This window comes from Beta vulgaris, chromosome 5 (genome assembly GCF_026745355.1).
Source record: "Beta vulgaris subsp. vulgaris cultivar EL10 chromosome 5, EL10.2, whole genome shotgun sequence".
NCBI classification, from domain to species: domain Eukaryota; kingdom Viridiplantae; phylum Streptophyta; class Magnoliopsida; order Caryophyllales; family Amaranthaceae; genus Beta; species Beta vulgaris.
In genome coordinates this window covers 9,079,357-9,098,879 of record NC_079206.1, presented here as the reverse complement: position 1 = coordinate 9,098,879, position 19,523 = coordinate 9,079,357, and the positions used below count along the sequence as shown (strand labels likewise).

General features: G+C 35.7%; 1 protein-coding gene and 1 long non-coding RNA gene across 7 annotated transcripts; one reads left to right on the top strand and one right to left on the bottom strand.

Moving 5' to 3' along the window:
• The first annotated feature begins 2,670 nt into the window (after window positions 1-2,670).
• On the top strand, window positions 2,671-3,312 carry LOC104892738 (uncharacterized). The gene has a single exon (XM_010678724.1). It carries the CDS (start codon window positions 2,671-2,673, stop codon window positions 3,310-3,312), a length of 642 nt encoding a protein of 213 aa, XP_010677026.1.
• A 9,038-nt stretch (window positions 3,313-12,350) lies between these two features.
• Window positions 12,351-19,523, bottom strand: LOC104892606 (uncharacterized). Of its 6 annotated transcripts, none has more exons than XR_007274591.2 (7): window positions 18,628-19,523; window positions 17,370-17,476; window positions 15,991-16,110; window positions 15,762-15,840; window positions 15,453-15,580; window positions 14,545-14,665; window positions 12,351-12,856 (listed from the first exon to the last, which is right to left on the bottom strand). It is a non-coding gene; the product is annotated as an uncharacterized LOC104892606 (long non-coding RNA). The 6 variants fall into 6 exon arrangements; XR_007274589.2 differs by having other exon boundaries at window positions 12,351-12,892; window positions 14,545-14,688; window positions 18,628-19,487; XR_789954.4 differs by having other exon boundaries at window positions 14,545-14,688; window positions 18,628-19,487.

The window sequence follows — 19,523 nt, the reverse complement described above, 5'->3', positions numbered from 1 at the left end:
GAAGACGCAACTGCAGTTTTCGTTGCAATCAGACGAGTCATCCGGTTTTGTTCCCTGTCGCACCTTTACGAAAATAAACCTAGCCGGAGATCTAACCGTTGGATAGTCTTCAAATTTGGACAGAACGTTTATGACATCTTGTTATTTACTTTTACCGGAGCGATTTGGATTCAAAGCTTTTCATCACCGCGAATCATAGTTGGAACAGAGCAGTGCAAAATAAGAGTTTTCAACATTCAAGGAAAAGGTAACTAGCGTTTTTCTAGTTCGGTAGAGTATAGATATTGAACTTAGGTTGTTAGAAATGCGTTAGAGAACGTAGTATCATGTTAGGAATAACTTAGAAGATTGTATGGTTAAAGTTCCATGTTGTTTTGTTGATGATTTGTTATTGTCGTTGTTGTTGGTGTTGGAGATTGTTGTTGCTGTTAATGTTGTTATGGTTGGTGTTAGAGATTGTTGTTGTTATTACTGTCATTGTTGATTGGTGTTTGGGGTTGGTTGTTGTTGTGATTACGTTGTTGTTGGTGTTGGGGGTTGGTTGTTGTTGTCATTGTCGTTGTTGTTGGTGTTGAGGTTGGTTGTAGTTTGTATTGTCGTTGTTGTTGATGGAGTTTGTGATGGTTGTTGTTGTTGGTGAGTCATGGACGATACAAGGGTGTTTGGGGTAAGTGTGGGTGTAAAGGAGGCTGGAGTTGGCGAGGATGGCTGGAGCGAGCCTTGGAGGAGCTTGCTTGGGCGAGCGAACGAAGCTCGCAAGCCACGGCGGAAGGCTGCTCGCGACTCGCGAGCCTCGTCGTGACTCGCGACGCTGTCTGTCGCGACTCGCGACGCTGTCAGTCGCGACCAGCGAGCCTCGTCGCACCTCTAGACGGGTGGTCTGCCCCTGGGTCGTGATGTGGTGTCTTTATTTCTGTTTTTGGTTTACAGCTTGTGTGTTTTGGCTTGGTTGGTCTTAGGTAAGTATGCTAAGGATGTTTGAGTAGTTTTTGGGTGGTTTAAGTATTACGTTAAGGGTATGTGTCCTCATGTGATGGGTAACTCTTGGTTTTGAGTCTTGTAACGTGCCGGTTGTTTGTGTTGGCTATGCAGACTCATGTTGGAACCTTGACGGTAAGATTGGTTGAGTTATGCTCATAACTTATTCTTGTTGATGGTCGGATTTGATTGATGTGGGCTTATCTTGTGTGATAGCACGTTGTTGATAGAGTAACTCTAGGAACGGTATGGTTCTAGAGGTCTTCATTAGGATAGCTCAGCCGTTAACTAAATTGATGAAGAAGGAGAGTAAGTTCATGTGGTCCGAAGAGTGTGAAAAAGCATTCCAAGAATTGAAGAAGTGCCTCACTACCGCTCTTGGTCTGACCTTGCCTACTGAAGGGGTTGGGTTTGAAGTTTATAGTGACGCATCGAATCTTGGTTTGGGTTGTGTTCTTGTGCAACAAGGGAAAGTGGTGGCATATGCATCCAGGCAGTTGAAGGTGCATGAAAAGAATTACCCTACTCATGATTTGGAGTTGGCTGCTGTGGTGTTCGCTCTTAAAATCTGGCGACACTATCTGTATGGGGTATCATGTAGGGTGTTTACCGACTAAAAAAGTCTCAAGTACATCTTCACTCAAAGGGATTTGAATATGAGGCAGAGGAGATGGTTGGAGCTGATCAAGGATTACGATCTGCAGCTTGATTACCATGAGCGCAAAGCTAATGTGGTTGCGGATGCTCTCAGCCGTAAGTCGAAGCATTCTCTTAATGCGGTTAGAGTTCCAACGAGAGACTTATGTGATGAATTTCGAAAGCTTGAAATCGAGGTGGTTCCTCGGGGTTCGGTGGAAACTCTTTGTGTTATGAGTGTCGAGCCTGCCTTGTTCCAAGAGTTGCGAGAGAAGCAGAAATATGATCCTAAGTTGGAGAAGATCCGTGAAGCTAAGGCTCAGGGCCGGGCCGAAAATTTCGAAGTCGACTCCGAGGGAGGTCTAAAATTTATGAGTCGTTGGTGTGTGCCTAATGACTTGGAGCTTAAGAAGAAGATTCTCGAAGAAGCTCATTGTACTCCCTACTCTGTTCATCCTGGGGGTGATAAGCTTTACAAGGATCTCAACGCGAATTTCTGGTGGCCTTGCATGAAGAGGGAAGTGGCCGAATTAGTGGCTAGGTGTTTGGTGTGTCAAAAGATTAAGATCGAGCATCAGAGACCGGGTGGTTTGCTACAACCATTACCAATTCCTGCGTGGAAGTTCGGTTCTATCTCGATGGACTTTGTTATGGGTCTTCTGAGAGCCGCTGGGGGTAAGAATGCGGTGTGGGTGATTGTGGACCGATTGACTAAGGTAGCTCGGTTCATTCCGATGAAGAATACTTTGTCTATGGAAGAGTTACGGAAGCCTACGCTAATGAAATCATTCGATTGCACGGTGTTCCTAAGGATATAGTATCTGATCGTGACCCTAGATTCTTGTCCCATTTCTGGATTGCTCTGCAAGAAGCATTTGGTACTAAGCTGAAGTTGAGTACCGCTTTCCATGCTGCTAAGGATGGGCAGACAGAGAGGACTATTCATACTCAGGAGGATATGCTCCGTGCTTTGCTTTGGAATTTCAAGACTCTTGGTTGAAGTCATTGAACTTGGTGGAGTTCTCTTACAACAACAGTTACCATGCTAGCATTCAGATGGCTCCTTATGAGGCCTTGTATGGGCGAAAGTGTCGCAGTCCTACTTGTTGGAGCGACATAAGTGACTCGTTAGTATTGGGACCAGACTTGATCCAAGATATTGTTGAGCGAGTAAAGGAGATTCAGGCTAAAATGAAGGCTGCTCAAGACAGGCAGAGGTCTTATGCAGACTTGCGTCGGAAGCCTATTTCATTCACCGTTGGGGATAAGGTGTTGTTGAAGGTGTCTCCGATGAAGGGAGTGGCGAGATTTGGGCAAAAAGGCAAGTTAAGCCCGAAGTATGTTGGCCCTTATGAGATTCTCGAGAGGATTGGGGAGGTGGCTTACAGATTGGCTATGCCCCCTGAGTTGTCGAGGGTGCACGATGTGTTCCATGTGTCGCAGTTGCGGAGGTATCGCAGCGATCCGTCTCATGTCATTCGTATAGAGTCGGTCTTTATTGAGCCGAACATGACTTTTGAGGAGCGACCTGTTCAGATCTTGGACCGTCAGAATCGTGCCCTGAGAAGGAAGGCGATACCTTTGGTTAAAGTGCTCTGGAGAAGCCAAAAGTACGAGGAAGCCACTTGGGAGACGGAAGAGTCGACGAGACTCAAGTATCCCGAGCTTTTTGTCTCATGTATTTCTTTGTTATTTTAAAGTTCGAGGACGAACTTTTTCTTAAGGAGGGAAGATTGTAACACCCCGAAATTTCTCTGAAATTTTCGCGTGTTAATTATTATTATCTGATGTGATAAATTATATTTCTATCAAATTATTTTTCGGAAAGTATATATATATATAGATTTACACCTACATCATTTTAATTGACTTTGTACAAAGGTTATAATGTGCGTCTTATTTATGTGGCATTGTGTTAATCGTATTATATGGTTGTCTTCATTGTTCTTATGAAACGGACAATGTAGTACTTTTGCGTGTGTCGAGTGTATAATGTGATAGTATAATACGTGTATATTTATATTACGTTGGTAATAATAATTTTTAGTTTGGAAAAACATATACTTATACATTTTATTTTTGAACGTTTTACTTAGTGCCGGAAAATGTACATTGTACTAGTGTTAGCCTATGTACATTATGTTATATGTTAGGGGGGTCCGAAAATTCTGATTTTTTAGTCTTGTTATACGAAGAGTTTGGACAGTTTTTTAAGTTCCTCTTGTAACGTTGCGATAACCAAAGGTCATCTCTTCGTCTACCCTTCTTATTGCCCTTTTAATCATCACCCTTTCACCTTCATTTTTTTTTCTGAAAATAAAATCAGCAACCCTTGGTCTTTGTGACTCCATTTCACACCTCATTCTCGTCCAACCATTAGAAAGGAAGAGAAAGAGTTCTTCTCTCTTCTCGGTTTTCGTCCTTTTCTGCACACCCATTTTATTTGCATCATATCTCCTTCGTTTCTTATCCGAATTGAGCGTGTGAGTAGTCAAAATCTATCTACTCGGAAATATCTTGCTCGTCGTATGGTTTGTTTTTGAAGAAAGGGGAAGAAGCGACTGCAGTTTTTGTTGCAATCAGACGAGTCATCCGGTTTTGTTCCCTGTCGCACCTTTACGAAAATAACCATAGCCGGAGATCTAACCGTTGGATAGTCTTCAAATATGGAAAGAACCTTTATGACATCTTGTTCTTTACTTTGATCGGCGCGATTTGGATTCCGAGCTTTTGATCACCATGAATCATAGTCGGAACAGAGCAGTACAAAATAAGAGTTTTCAACATTCAAGGAAAAGGTAACTAGCGTTTTTCTAGTTCGGTAGAGTATAGATATTGAACTTAGGTTGTTTGAAATGCGTTAGAGAATGTAGTATCATGTTAGGAAGAACTTAGAAGATTGTATGGTTAAAGTTCCATGTTGTTATTGTTGTTGTTTTGTTGATGATTTGTTATTGTCGTTGTTGTTGGTGTTGGAGATTGTTGTTGTTGTTAAGGTCGTTATGGTTGGTGTTAGAGATTGTTGTTGTTGTTATTATCGTTGTTGATTGGTTTTTGGGGTTGGTTGTTGTTGTGATTACGTTGTTGTTGGTGTTGGGGGTTGGTTGTTGTTGTCATTGTCGTTGTTGTTGGTGTTGAGGTTGGTTGTAGTTTGTATTGTCGTTGTTGTTGATGGAGTTTGTGATGGTTGTTGTTGTTGGTGAGTCATGGACGATGCGAGGGTGTTTGGGGTAAGTGTGGGTGTAAGGGAGGCTGGAGTAGGCGAGGATGGCTGGAGCGAGCCTTGGAGGAGCTTGCGTGGGCGAGCGAACGAACTCGCAAGCCACGGCAGAAGGCTGCTCGCGACTCGCGAGCCTCGTCGCGACTCGCGACGCTGCCAGTCGCGACCCGCGAGCCTCGTCGCACCTCGCGACGGGTGGTCTGCCCCTGGGTCGTGATGTGGTGTCTTTATTTCTGTTTTTGGTTTACAGCTTGTGTGTTTTGGCTTGGTTGGTCTTAGGTAAGTATGCTAAGGATGTTTGAGTAGTTTTTGGGTGGTTTAAGTATTACGTTAAGGGTATGTGTCCTCGTGTGATGGGTAACTCTTAGTTTTGAGTCTTGTAACGTGCCGGTTGTTTGTGTTGGCTATGCAGACTCATGTTGGAACCTTGACGGTAAGATTGGTTGAGTTATGCTCATAACTTGTTCTTGTTGATGGTTGGATTTGATTGATGTGTGCTTGTCTTGTGTGATAGCACGTTGCTGATAGAGTAACTCTAGGAACGGTATGGTTCTAGTGGTCTTCATTAGGAAATCCTATGAACGGTATGGTTCAAGGAGTTTGCGTTTGGTTATTCTAAGGGCGGTATGGTCCTAGAAATTTATGCTCGCTAACCTAAGGGCGGTATGGTCCTATGCTTTGGTTACTAAACCGTGGGCGGTATGGTCCATTGGTTACTACGGGTGGTATGATCCGTAGATTATAGCTATTCGAAAAGGGCGTTATGGTTCCTCGAATATGCAACGTAGGCTTGGGCGGCATGGTCCAATGAGTCTACTCACAGGCGGTATGGTCTGTTATGTTTGAGCTTGTGTACCGCATTTGTTGCATTTGTTTGCAACTTTGACCGCATCTGTTACATGGTTGTCGTTGGTATCTTATAGCGAGTTGGTATTTTGGTATTATGATTTCTGATGTTATTTCTAATTATTTTAAGCTCTTATCTATTTCTATTTGAGCTGGGAGAACTGCTAGTTACTCCCCACTGATTGTGGAAATTGTTATATCTTTGTGCAGATGGTGACGCTGTTTAGAGTGGTTCTAGACTGGCTTGGGGGATGTGTGTTCCCCGTGTGAGCAAAGAAAGGGAGCTTGTCCTAGTGGATGAGTATTTCAATCTGGACTCAGGATTAGATACTTAGTTGGTTAAGTAGCTAATTCTAGTTTTGACTTATGTATTGGAACCATGGATTTCAGTTGTCATAGTTTTGTTTACTCTATGATTTTGAGGTTTACTTGGGTGGTTGTATGACTCTTGAGACTTATTGGAGATGAGGGTATGGGACCTCATTTTCCCTTTTGATTATATGTACTGGAGTTGACTTTTCCTATGATGGTTATTCTATGTTAGTTTTTGTTCTACTCCTTAGAGTGGCATCTCCGTCTCTTTGAATTTCCGCTGCCATTATCTATAGCTATTACCTTATCTTAATACTATGTACCTCTTGGTTTTGGACGGGATGTTTCAACTTGTACCCAATTACATATCATGCATTATTATAAAGGAGGGTAATGCAAGTATAATACTATATAATTATTGTGGTACTTTAATTAAAATTCTAATAATAACATAATCAACTAATAGTAATATGAAATTATGAATAATAAAATAATGGACAATAATACAAATGTATATTGAACATTGACTATTTGGACCTTATTGGACCTGATTAGACCTGATCGAAACTTATTGAAACTTATTAGACCTGATTGGAACTTATTGCACCTGATTGGAACTTATTGGACCTTATTAGATCTGATTGGAACTTATTGTCCTGATTGGACCTTATTGCAACTTATCTGAACTTATTAGAACTTATTGGACCTGAAACTTAATTTTTTAAATTGAGGAGAACGCACCCTAAGTGATGGGAATCAACATTAGGTTAGCAAATAAACTTAAAACTAATGTCTAACGGCAAATACTAGTAGAAGTTTACAACTAATCTCACATAAATAAACAAACAAGGAACTGGTACTTAGTACTTACCATATGTTAAAAAAATAAGATTGTTTACCACGTAAAAAAGGAAAAAGTATAAGTTTACCAAATAAAATTTCTCATTTTTGTTCTTGATTTGGCCGACATGCGAGGTGCATATGTACTTTTTTCCCCCAAATTTTTGGTCGTTTGTCAATTTCTATCCTTTTCTTTCAAACAAATTTTTACCGGGTACTCTTTATTTTTCATACCAATTTATGCAATGTAAGAAATAAAAGAGGAGCTTTATTATGGCCCTATTTGTTGTTTTCTATTCTTTATTTAGGCCTTGTTCTCGTCAATCGATTTTTTGCTGATTAGAACTTATTTTCATTTTTCTAAAAATATTTTTACATATCTGAACATAATTTTAGCTGAATTTAATTTTGTTAAAACCTTAACAAAAAATAATATTGCCCGTAAAAAAATTATTAATGTTGAATTAACTTATTTTTACTTGACTGAACTCATTTTTTTTTCATTTGAACTTTATTTTTATTTAACTGAACTTATCAAAATAAGTTGAGCTGGACAGGGTCTTAGCTTCAATTTGATGAATAAGCCCTGTTATCCTCAACCTTTTTTTAATAAATTTCAATGGATATAAGCTCAATTCAGTATTCTCATTTTCAATATTTGAATAAATTTTTAACAAAAATTCAGTTCAACTCAATTTAAGAAAATGAGTATAATTAAGTGAAAATAAGTTCACTTCAATAAAACTCGGTTGACGATAACATAACTTAAATAGAAATGTACAATTTAGTGTTGGGCAGTTCGGGGAACATAATTTAAGATAAAAATTATCATAAATGTTGCCACATTTATTTATACTAGTTGTTGCTCCGCGCGCCTACACGCACGGCTCCCCAAAATAGTATAATTGTGATATTTGTAGTCCGTTAGCCTTAAGTGGTGAAATATGTATTTAGCACGTATTCCAAACAGACACTTAGTGCACACGTTGTATTAGTTGCATCAGGCAAACCAATGAAGTACAATGTGCAAACACGATTTATTTACTCGTTAATTTCATTTGAAAAGATAATACATAATTAAGTTTATTTAAAGTGCAATTCCAATAGCTAAGGTAACAACTTTGATTTAGAACTTGTTTTTAACTTGTAGGTTTCTCGCGTGCCTTTGAAGTGTTTTTGAAATGGAGTTATAATCTATTCATGTAGATAGTAGGCTCCCCTACTGCAACACCCTATTTCTGGAAATTGATGCAATTGCTGTGATTTGGCTCAAGTACCTTGTTGCCATTAGTTCACAAAAGATGTTGGTAAAGGCCTAGCAAGAGGATGCAAATAGTAAAGGAATTATATCAATGTACATTTAAATCAACCATGAGCATATGTGCAAAGTAAGAAAAAGTGTTGAGTGCAAGAATGCTTACATTAGTTGGTAAATTGCTAACATGCTCGACTGGCATTTTGAAAAGCACTTCACATTGTTCATAGGCAGCAATGATCCAAGAATGTTGTATTTGTAATATTCTAATTAAGTTAAATATAATTAGTATATTGAATGTCAAGCTATATGCTAAGATATTTGATGTTTTTTCTCTAAAAAAAAAAGATATTTGATGCTTTATACTATATTAGATATTGTTAGTGGTGTGTGTGTGTGCGCGCGCGCGTGTGATGCATACATAAACTATCAGAGTCCCAAACCTACTTTTCTACCTCTTGATCTTTATCCTTCTTCCTATTTGTTTGTTTCTCGATCTCTATCCTTCTTCTGATATGTGTTTTTGCGACTATAAAAGATCTTTGAAAGTGCTCTTCTCTCTTTGTCCTCCCTTCTTTCTTGGTTGTTATTTTGTTATAACGTCAAATATAACATTATCCACCTCTCTTTTCCTTTTCCTTTCCTTCCTTCTCTCTCGTCTTTTATGATTTTTTGAATTTTTACAAATTCTCTTACAAAATAATATAATTGTAATATTTGTAGTTTGTTATTATTGAGTAGTAAAATATTTGTTTAGCGCGTATTCCCAAAAGGCGGTACATACAGAAGGTGTATTAAGTGCATTAGGCAAATCAATTAATAACGATGTGCAAACACGATTTTTTTCCTGATAACTTTTATTTGCAAAAGAAAATACATAAATAAGTTTATTTCAAGTGCAATTCTAATAGTTAAGTTAACAACTTTGATTCAAAACTTGTTGGTAACTTGAAGCTTTTGCACGTGCCTTTGGAGTGTTTTTAAAGCGTATCTACAATTTATTCCCGCAAGACATAAAGTATATTCCATTGCAGCACCCTGTTTTTAGAAGTTGATGCTAACAGTGGGTAGTTGTACATAGAAACAAGGATGTGAGCATAATATTCTAACCGCGTGCCTACGCACGCAACACTCCAGAATAGCGTACTTGTGATATTCGAATTACGTTTGTTTCAATTAGCAAGATGATTGTAAAGTAATTATTACAAATCCATGGGTACTTGCTGTTTTGAGTGCATGGGGTAAAGCACAAAAGTAAGGTGTACATCCACAATTAATTGGTGGTTGTTTGAAATGCAATTTAAAGATTAAATGTAACAATTGTAGAGAGTTCTCTAAACTAGTACTTATTACTTAGTTGTAATTATTTCACTTGTTTCTAAAGTGCTTTTGAAATGGAGCTTCAACCTACTCTCACAAAATTAATATAAGCTTCCAGTACATGACCCTATTTCTGACATCAAGGGAAAAAAAAAAAAAAAGTATCACTCATAAGTTAAGTCTATAATAAGATTTAAACGAACCTATATAATTAGACTATAACAAAATAGAAAGTATTTATATAGTACGACTTCATCGCACCTAAGATGCAACAGCCAGCATGTCCATCAAGACTCGTATTAAATAGTGTTTATGTCGTCAAGGGAAATAAAAAACAGAAGTATCACCCTAATCACAAGGTGTTCATAATTAGCAAGAATTTAAATAATTGAAAAATATAGTGATGTTCAATACTTGAGGCCAGAAAGTGAGATAATTGAAAGATGATTAGACTTACAACTAACAATAATCATATATAATATTAAAACAAGAAAAAATTAGCTTACGTGGCAGCCTCTTATTCTCTCAAGCCTCTTAGTGCTCCAAGGTTTTTCAACCCCTCTCATTTACTTGCCACGTGTCATTGATTGAAGTGACAAAATAGCAAATCGTGGTGATTGAATTATGTAGGGCAACCATATATATTGCAATGAAATTTAAGGAAATAAATCATTGACTTCTACAAGCTAATCCGTAATTATAGCAAACTGAATATTGATATACATCTCACACATTCTTAAAAGTTAAAAATAATAATCTATGCTGATTTGTAAATCAATTGTTTCTAATAATAACTATCCCCTAATTTCAGCACCATATATTTCTATCTGTATTATAAACCGGTTGGCAAGTTAATTGCATAATGAATTCTTTACATAGTAGTTGTCTTGAAGATATTTCAGATCAATTAAAAATCTAAATTTACAATTTAGTTTTTTTTTTCTTATTTCTTATTAATGAATACAATCATATAATCTCTTATTTGTAATTTCTTAAGAAACATACTAGAGGTATTTTTAGGCCCGTTTTGTAGAAAAGGCCATGAAAAAAACTCCATGATTCATCATATGCTTAATTTATATCAACATGCATCTTAGAATAAATGCAACAAAACAAACTACCACTCTGTTCCTATTAAGACCAACTATTCTTATTATATGATGAAATTAGACAAATTTGTAGGTATTTATGGCGATATAGTCAAGGAAAAACATTGATCAAATGACCTATGAGAATCAAAATTTTGGCACCTGAATATCCATTGGATATATACACAATTACACATGCAAATAGGATTAGTGATTGAAATATAAGTTTTAGATTAGAAACCTAAAATGCATTGGAAACCTGTGATCAAAGCTTACCTTTTAATCTTTTAGAATGAACTTAATAGTCAAGACTCAATAACTCGTTTTTCTTTGTATTTCTATCAAGACATTCAAACCGAAAGTAACTGATTTTCTTCATGTCATAGAAATATTTTTGTTAATATTTGGAGAGATGATAGAAAATTTCACCACAAAAAAGAGGGTTAGATATTAGAGAATTTTTTTGGGGAGATGATGAGAAGTTTTTACTTCAAACGAGATTTTACTTCAACTGAGCTGAGGGCTTGAGGAGAGGGAAGAAGAGAAGACAAATGGGGAAAAGGCTCATGAAATGATAGCAAAAAGAAGATGGACGGAATTAACTAGGCATATTAAAAAATCCTAACTACAAATATGAGGCAGACAAATGCAACTATTGATTTACATTTAGTTTGTGCATCATCATACCTATAATTCCTTTAGGTTGTGTTTTGAATCTTTTTTCGAAAAATAAACAATGATACAGCATGTGTTAGCAATTGTGTTATCAATTAGTCCTTTTTGCTACAGTCAATTAGTCCTTTTTACTACACTAATTGAGAGGTGAATCAACAAAATGAGTTAATTATATATCAAAAGAGGGATTTATAAGTATTCACTTTTAGTTGGTCTATAAGAGAGTAAAATTGTTGTTGATAGATTAGAAGTTATCGAATTAGAAAAGTTGTTAATTTGTCTATGCACTTTGTTTTGACAGCTTTTTTTTTTCTTTGATGTAAAAGATAATATTGAAATGTAAATCATATGGAGAACTTATAAAACACACATACATTATACAAGTACTTTGTATTTATAATTGTTTACTATACAAAATTATCATTTTCTAAATTATTCTTAATATTAATTAAAAATTGTGGTGGCTTAATATATTTTAAAATTGTTTTTAGGAAGAAGCTAATGAGTAAGGATTATTTCAAGTAGCAACGGGGAATAAGGTATTTAGGTAAAAAAAGTAAAGTGGGAAACCCCGTAATGATACTCATTATGTCAGATGGAATGGGGAATAAGGTATGATACAATATATCATCGAAATTGTGGTAATTTCAGGTAGCAACGGGGAATAAGGTATTTATACCCCATATGGTCCTTATTTTTCCTTACATAAAAATCGTAATAAATAGTGAAAGGTTATGATGGTGAATGGATAGTGTAAAAATCTCATTTTGCAATATTATAGAAATAGAACGGAGGAAGTAACTTCTTAATAAATTTCGTTTTGCATTAAAAAAAAGTCTTCCAAAACATATGAGTATCATGTATATGTTAAACAACTTTATAATTAATATAAAGGTGTATATCTCTTAAACACAAAGTTTTTTTTTTATCAAGTTAACGTAAGAATCATTTACATGTTTTCATTATAGCTGATATATAAACATTGTTATTATACTAGATAGTTCCCGTGCATTATGCACGGGCCTAAAACCTAGTTTCCAAATAATCAGGTTACAAATGAAAGTATAAGGCCAGAAAGTGAGCTAATTCTATAACAAATCGCATTTATGGATCACCTTTTCTTTAATCTCCAGCCAATCCTTAAAAGTGAGATAAGAGAGAGCGAAGGGACAAATGTAAGTCCATGAATATACACTCCTTGAAAGATTTATAAAACCATTTCGACCATAGTTACCTCTTAAAAAAATGAACTTGTGGTTACCACTAAACATAGAAGTTTTACCCAAGCATTTTATTTGAGATAACTTTGCAAGGAAATTTAGCGCATAATTACACTTAAGCCTTTCTACACAACAATCTAAATTTATATTATGGTATGGATGCCTGCGACACTCTTTATGCTCTCTGCATGTTTCTCTTTTATATAGATAGTTGCTTTAGAAAAATGTGGTTATCCTTCATCTCTCAAATTATTTTACTTGCAGCTGGGGCTTTGAGACAGACATGGATGATACATGGTCTGAATCTGATGGGATCAGCACGCAGCATGGTTTAAACAGTAGCAACCAATTGTAGTAGCATCAGCAGCATAAGTAGCAGCTCAAGTGATAGTGACTGTAGAGCCAAGGCAACATCTGGTGACCCCATCCCCTGCCAGCCCTCCCCCTGCTGCACTGCACTCTCCCCCTGCCCAATACAATGTCACCGAGGAACATGACATAACTGTAGATTACATGGATAACGATAACCATTACAACAACACCAAAATCAAACATTAATAGCATCAAAATATCTAAAAGCTACTTTAAATCCAGTCAAACTACCAAAATCAGATGATTAAAGCCCTAGATTCAGGAACACAGAAGATACTAATTATTGAGTAATTAACAACCAAGGTGATAAAAGCCTAACTTATGTAACTAAACCTAGTATTTTGAGTAATTAACGACCAAGGTGATTTAATAGCTTTTATAAGTAAAGCGTAATCAATAGTAAAAAATGAAGCAAAGATAGGGTTATAAAGTGAACAACCCATCATTTAGAGCCTCAAGAAATATTGTTGAAATTGTAAAATATAGCTTCTAAATTATTTTAAACCCAAAACTAAAAGCCCTGCAAAACCTTAACTATTTTAGTTTAATAAAATAGAGAAAGACTAATCACTTTCTACCATGATTTAATGTTTACCATGCCACATTGATAGATTTGATCATAAATCGGACAAAGTACAATAATTAATTTAGGTTGTGGCAATCTTAGGCACTATTCTTTGCAAATTAAAAGGATTAAGAGGATCGAGCATTATGGGAAACCCCAAAACAACTAAAAAGGAAAAAAACAGAAAAAATCATAAACAGTTTAATCAGGCAATTCAGTAGAAAGATCGGTTATCAAACCGATATTTCGACTTAATTCTCCCTTCGCTCTCTCTTATCTCACTTGTAAGGGTAAAGCTTCTAAGGAATGTATAAATCAGTGTTAATTAGTAAAATTTCAGTTTCAATCAGCAAATTTAGCATTGATCAACAAAAACCAGTTTTAAACAGAAAAAATCAGTTTCATTTAGTATCAAAGTGAAGTGAAGATAGCTTGGCACAGTAGTCAGCATGAAATTAAAATACCAACAGAAATAATACAATCAATTCAGGCATCTGATTTTTTAACATGAGTTCAGAAAGCAAAATATGGGAGAGATTTCAACATAAAACAATAGTCAAAAGAAAGTCATAATGACAATGGAAAGTTACACCTTATAAGTTGATAGAATAATTTAGAGCAAGGAAAGAAGTGTTCATTCAAAAGAAAAATTATTCTATCCATCTAATTTGGACCGTTCAAATGAAGCAAATTACTTCTAAGACAAAGACTACTACCACTGATGATGATAATAATAAAATATTGGATAACCTTATATAAGTATTTTTGATCTATTATTCGTTAAATCAATTATGGGATGTAAAAAAAACACGCCTAAAACCTTTTATTCAAAATTTATATAGTTGTAGGCTTGTAGCAATGGCCTAGCTAACATATGCCACAGTCCACAAGTCATAGGATGAATATCATGAAATATAGCAATTAAGAAACTAAATTACAACCTAACTTACCTAAGTATTAATAAGATCTTTTGGGAAGCACTATAATTAGAACATCAACCCTCAAAATAGAAAATGATCAACATCATAAGACTCCTCACTAACACTTGAACCCCAACCACAAACCAGGAGTCCACATTCTTATAGCACCCTCACGAGCTTTATTCAGAATCCATCATGCACAAGATCACAACCATCGCGAAAAGAAATGCAATACAGAACATGATCTATTCTAAATTTAAAAGGCCACAAAAACATTAACCTAAACCCAAAACATACCAGCCAAAGAAACAGAGAACTACCAATACACGAAATCAGCCACAACAATGCTGCAACCTGAGGTTTGTACATTGACATCGTGTTTGTGGGTGATGCGAAGTGCTCCTCTTGAGGTTTGTACCTTGACATTGAAGATGTTATGAACTGGGAAGACAAACACAACAGCTTTACACAGCAATGGTGAATATTCAGGAACAGGTTTAAAATAGCAACTTTCAACAAGCAAAAGGAAGAGAAAGAATAATAGGGAGAACATAAGTATATTAGATAACGCAATAGATTGAAATGTTGATTAAAATGGTAGACAGATAGTTTTCGCAACTTTAAAGAGGCTGGAAGCCCGAAACTCTCCCATACCGTAAGAAGATTACTCTCGATTTCTGAATGAATCACCCAATTCCTACACTCCTCTATTTATTTACTGCCATCTCTCTCTACATCATTCCTATTCTCCTACTACTGTCGATTCTGGCCTAAAAATAGAAAGCTTTCAATCAACCAAATCTCATATGGCATATTATATTTTGTTGCAACCTAACTGAGAATAAGAGAGAATTGGAGCATCAGACGCACATTAAGGAAAGAAGAATAGTCTTACATGCAACCTTACTTCTATCACTATCTTCTTGATAGACACTACATGGTCACATAAGAAGGAATGGTGTAAAGAATTAAGAAATACCATGAATCACAAATTAGCAAGCCTTAGTGCTAGAGGGTGCTATGACTGAAGGATGAAAAGTATATGACTAATATGCTATAATAATCACAACTCTAATGTATTATGAACCTTAGCAGTTTCAGTGCAGAGACATGAGTACGCAAAAACAGAGCCACAAGACAGAGACATGAGTCAAATAGAATAAAATGGATTGAAGAAAAAGAAAAGAATAAGAAGCAATTCTTACCTTGCCAACAAAAAGCTAAGCTGACTTAGATTTGTGAATATCCATAAGACCACTCGGCAAATGCTTCCTCGACAGTCTACAATCATCATCCTTGGCCCGACGAAACCCTAAATGTTTCTTCTTCTCTCCTTCAATATTAGGTAAATAATCATGAATATAGGGAAAAAAAAATCAGATATATGCCCAAAGGAATCGAGCCAGAACCAAAAAATAAGCAATAGTAGTATTAGTGAGAAAAATTGATGCTTTACCCAATTTGATATGATATAAAGCAAGGGATTAATTCTAACCAAGAGAATACGCCATTACCTTATGCAATTTAGCCCTGGGTACAATGTCAGGAAATCACCAATTTAAAAGCCCTTGCCAGTGATATAGCTAATAAGTCCTTTGGGAAAACCAGCCAAATGGAAGCAATGAATCAGGTGGAGTGCAGACACAACACCCTATCATGTGAGCAACCCTCTCTTGTTAAACATTGTCCTTGCAATTTTCGCCAAAAACAATTAAAACTTGCAACTTTCTGTAGGATCAGTACCTGTATTGGAGGCTTTAGCACAAGGGAGTTTCCAGCAATAAGTGCAGGCGCAATGTTTGAGACAGCAAGGTTGACGGGATAGTGAAAGGGTGGCATCGCTAAAACAACCCCCAGAGGAATCTGGATACGGGTAAAAGATGAGACAATTTTTAAAAAAAAAAATCTAGACGTATAATTGGGGAAATAGTTTATGAAACAAACATAATTATATCTATCTATTCATCTATGTAGATATCTATCTGTACATAGAGACACACACATAGAGATTAGTTATCAAGTGACAGAAGTTAATCAAGGTCAACAAAGCTTGTTTTTGGGAAGTAAGTTGACACATTACTTCTTGCTTGAATATATAAACTGGAAGGGCTTCAGCTTAAGAGAAATATATATGTACCAGTCTACCAGACTTAAGGATGAGAAATTTATGGAGCAGGTCAAACGGTTTTGTGGTGATTTTGCATCATTCTAGCAGCTTATATTCTCTTAAGAAAATAGAGCATAATCAAATCACTAATTAATACATAGTAGTAATAGGCAAAGAAAGCAATTGAATAGTTGGTATACAGGAAATGTGTTCACCTTTCTTCCCTTTGAATATCTAATATTGTTAAGTGATCACTAAGGCAAGTAAACAACATTCAGAGGAAGGAAGACTTCTGGTCACTCTCATGGTGCATATTCCACCTCCCAGCAATACAACGATCAAATTCAACAGGTAATTAAGTGACAAAAACTAACAATTCCTCCTTTCCAAAAGAAGCATCCTTGCACCTAAAAGCACCTTGACCACTTTATTCTCACATTATTGAGTTTTAGAAACTTTTTTTCAACCACACGTGTAAAATCAGAATATCTAAGCTTCTGGTTATTCTTAAGAGAATTTTTTATTTGATTCTCTTGGAGGGGAGAATCAAAGAGAGATGGCATGATAAAGAACATTAATACCCGAACCCTTTTTTTACTGGTCTATCAAGCTACCAAGAATCATGGGCTTAATCATGTAGTCGAAAACATTAAAACCACAAAACGTTAAGCGTCTATTAGACGCTAAAGTGAAACTTCCAGGTTAGCTTACAATAAATAAGTAGAAGGAAACAGCATAATGATACATTTCATTTAGTGATATATTCAAAAGTTGACAATTCAATCCTACTGACTATCAAACTGAATTCAGAATGGAAGGAAGCAGAATCAGTACGAAACAAATGTGAAGAAAAAAAAAGGATATTTTGTGATTAGCAAATGTAGGACACCACAATTTCCACATATCAAGGACTAAGTCATATCAGAAAAAGTGAAACGCAGCAATTGTGGGATAGATCATATCTCAAGCATCTTTTAGAAAAGGTAACAGAAATAAAGATGATAAGAGGACAAACCTTCCATGAGAGGAAGAGATGCTTTGTGGTTGAAGCCTTTTATTTTGATGCGAGTCCACTGGAAAAGTGAAGCCACTCCTGTGTCACGTAAAGAATGTCATAACAACCTTCAACAAAAAGCTATGATCAGTCAAATTCTTTACTAATTATTCTACTTCATAACAAAGAAAAAAAATATTATTCCTCAGCAACAAATATACGATCAATGAATAATGACATGCATATATATTATAGGATAGTATAGAGTTGCTGGGAGACCAAGACCTTACTGATTTCCTTTTCTTTTCTGGTTGGGTGTTTGGGAGGGGGGGGGGGATGATGTACATAGTGATGAAATTCAGCAGATGTTTCCACATAAGAAATTTCAGAGATATATACACTGACTACTGCCATCTTAACTGCATTTAAGGTAGTTCCTGTACTCCTATATAAACTATCTAAAGCTTTAAGTTCGTTGAAATAAAATTAATTAGATGAATGCCCTCTAAGGTTACAATTGCAAGGAACAATTACATGTAGTATCACAAGGGGAAGGTCATTTCCAGCAGGGAAAATTCATAAGATTGACAAACCAAGCTACAGGATTGAAAAGCACCTTCGGCTAATTGTATCTTATCGTCAAAAGTTAGCAAACAGTTAAACCCTCCACAAGCCGAAATCAGAATCCCAACTCCATTTCCTTGTTTTCCATCTATAAGTACTATTCTGTTTTACTAATACATAGGGATCTGAACAAAGGCTTTTGCATATTTGATACAACAAAAGACCTGCATGCATCTCATTTACAAGAAAAAATGGATATTTAGGAAAGACTCTAAAAGAGAAGGCAAGACTTGATATGATGATCAATAGTCATTGTTGATCCAAAATCAATAGGACACTAATATGCATAGCTTAGAATATAGACATCAAATTATACTGAAATATATGTATTAATAATTGACATGTTACAAGAGTAATAAATTCATTATTATGCTTATGTCAGAAACTAATAACATAGAAGGAAATAGCATATTTCAGAGATTTGCCTATATGAACGTGGATTGACAACTGTGTATATTTTTGGGTACTTGATCCACAATTTTGCATATAGTTTTGATGCCGCTTTTTATTTTTGGTTATATTTACTTAAACAAATAGGTAAAGCTTACAGATATATCTTTGCCAGAAGTAGTCAAATAAAAGAAAAGGAAACTGTATGAGAAAGGACCTAATTCTGCAAAGAGCTGCTAGATGAAACTCGGACTATTCATATTACCTTAAATACTCGTTTCGTCCACGACACTCCAATATGTGTATGAACACGTTGACACTACAATTTTAGGCCAAAACCATAAAAAAATTAACAGAAAATAATAAAGTTAGATACTTGATTACTTCAACAATAATAAAAAATTTTACAATGAGATTAGGAAGTTGGTATTCTATCCTGCAAAAGGAAGTATGTTCACTTGGATAAGAACAAATATACTTGAGTCCAATCAAACAAGCAAGCAATTTTCAGTTCAGTAACAGGAAATGTCTTAAGCTAGATATAGGTGACCGTGTAGATTGCCTATAAACACTACAAAAAATCAAAATGTGAGCACATGAGCATGAATCACCCATCTTATTATTCTGGTAGATTACATTGTTAAATTAAGCAATGCTTTGCTTAAATCAAAGAAAGAAAAAACATTTCAGGAAAAAGAGATATTGGACCAGCCTCTTTTGCTGCTATTGTCATATATTGCACGACGTGTTACAAGTTTGATGGAAAGATCAAACTTACATCATGATAATGATCAACAACAATGGGAGAGCAGGAAAATACCATGATGCTCTATCAGTGTAACTATGACTATAAAGCTTCATTGGATCAAGATCCAAATAGCAAAAATAAAGATCATCATGTAGAGCAATCATGCTAACGTTGAGATTTTACATCTAGCATTGAGGAAAACAGAACACAAATGGTAAAATGGATTTATAAATCAGATGAGGAATTTGTCAATTTTAAGAAGAGGTTGAAAATAAAACCAAATAAGTAAAAAACAAACTACTTGTCAAATTAATACACTGTAGAAATACTCATTTACAAATTTTATGGAAATACTCATTTACTCAATTGATAATCCATCTAACAATGTAATCTACCAGAATTTTAAAACAAAA

Coding starts and splice junctions, on each gene's coding strand:
- LOC104892738 (XM_010678724.1), top strand. CDS start 2,671: ATGGCTCCTTATGAGGCCTTGTATGGGCGAAAGTGTCGCAGTCCTACT.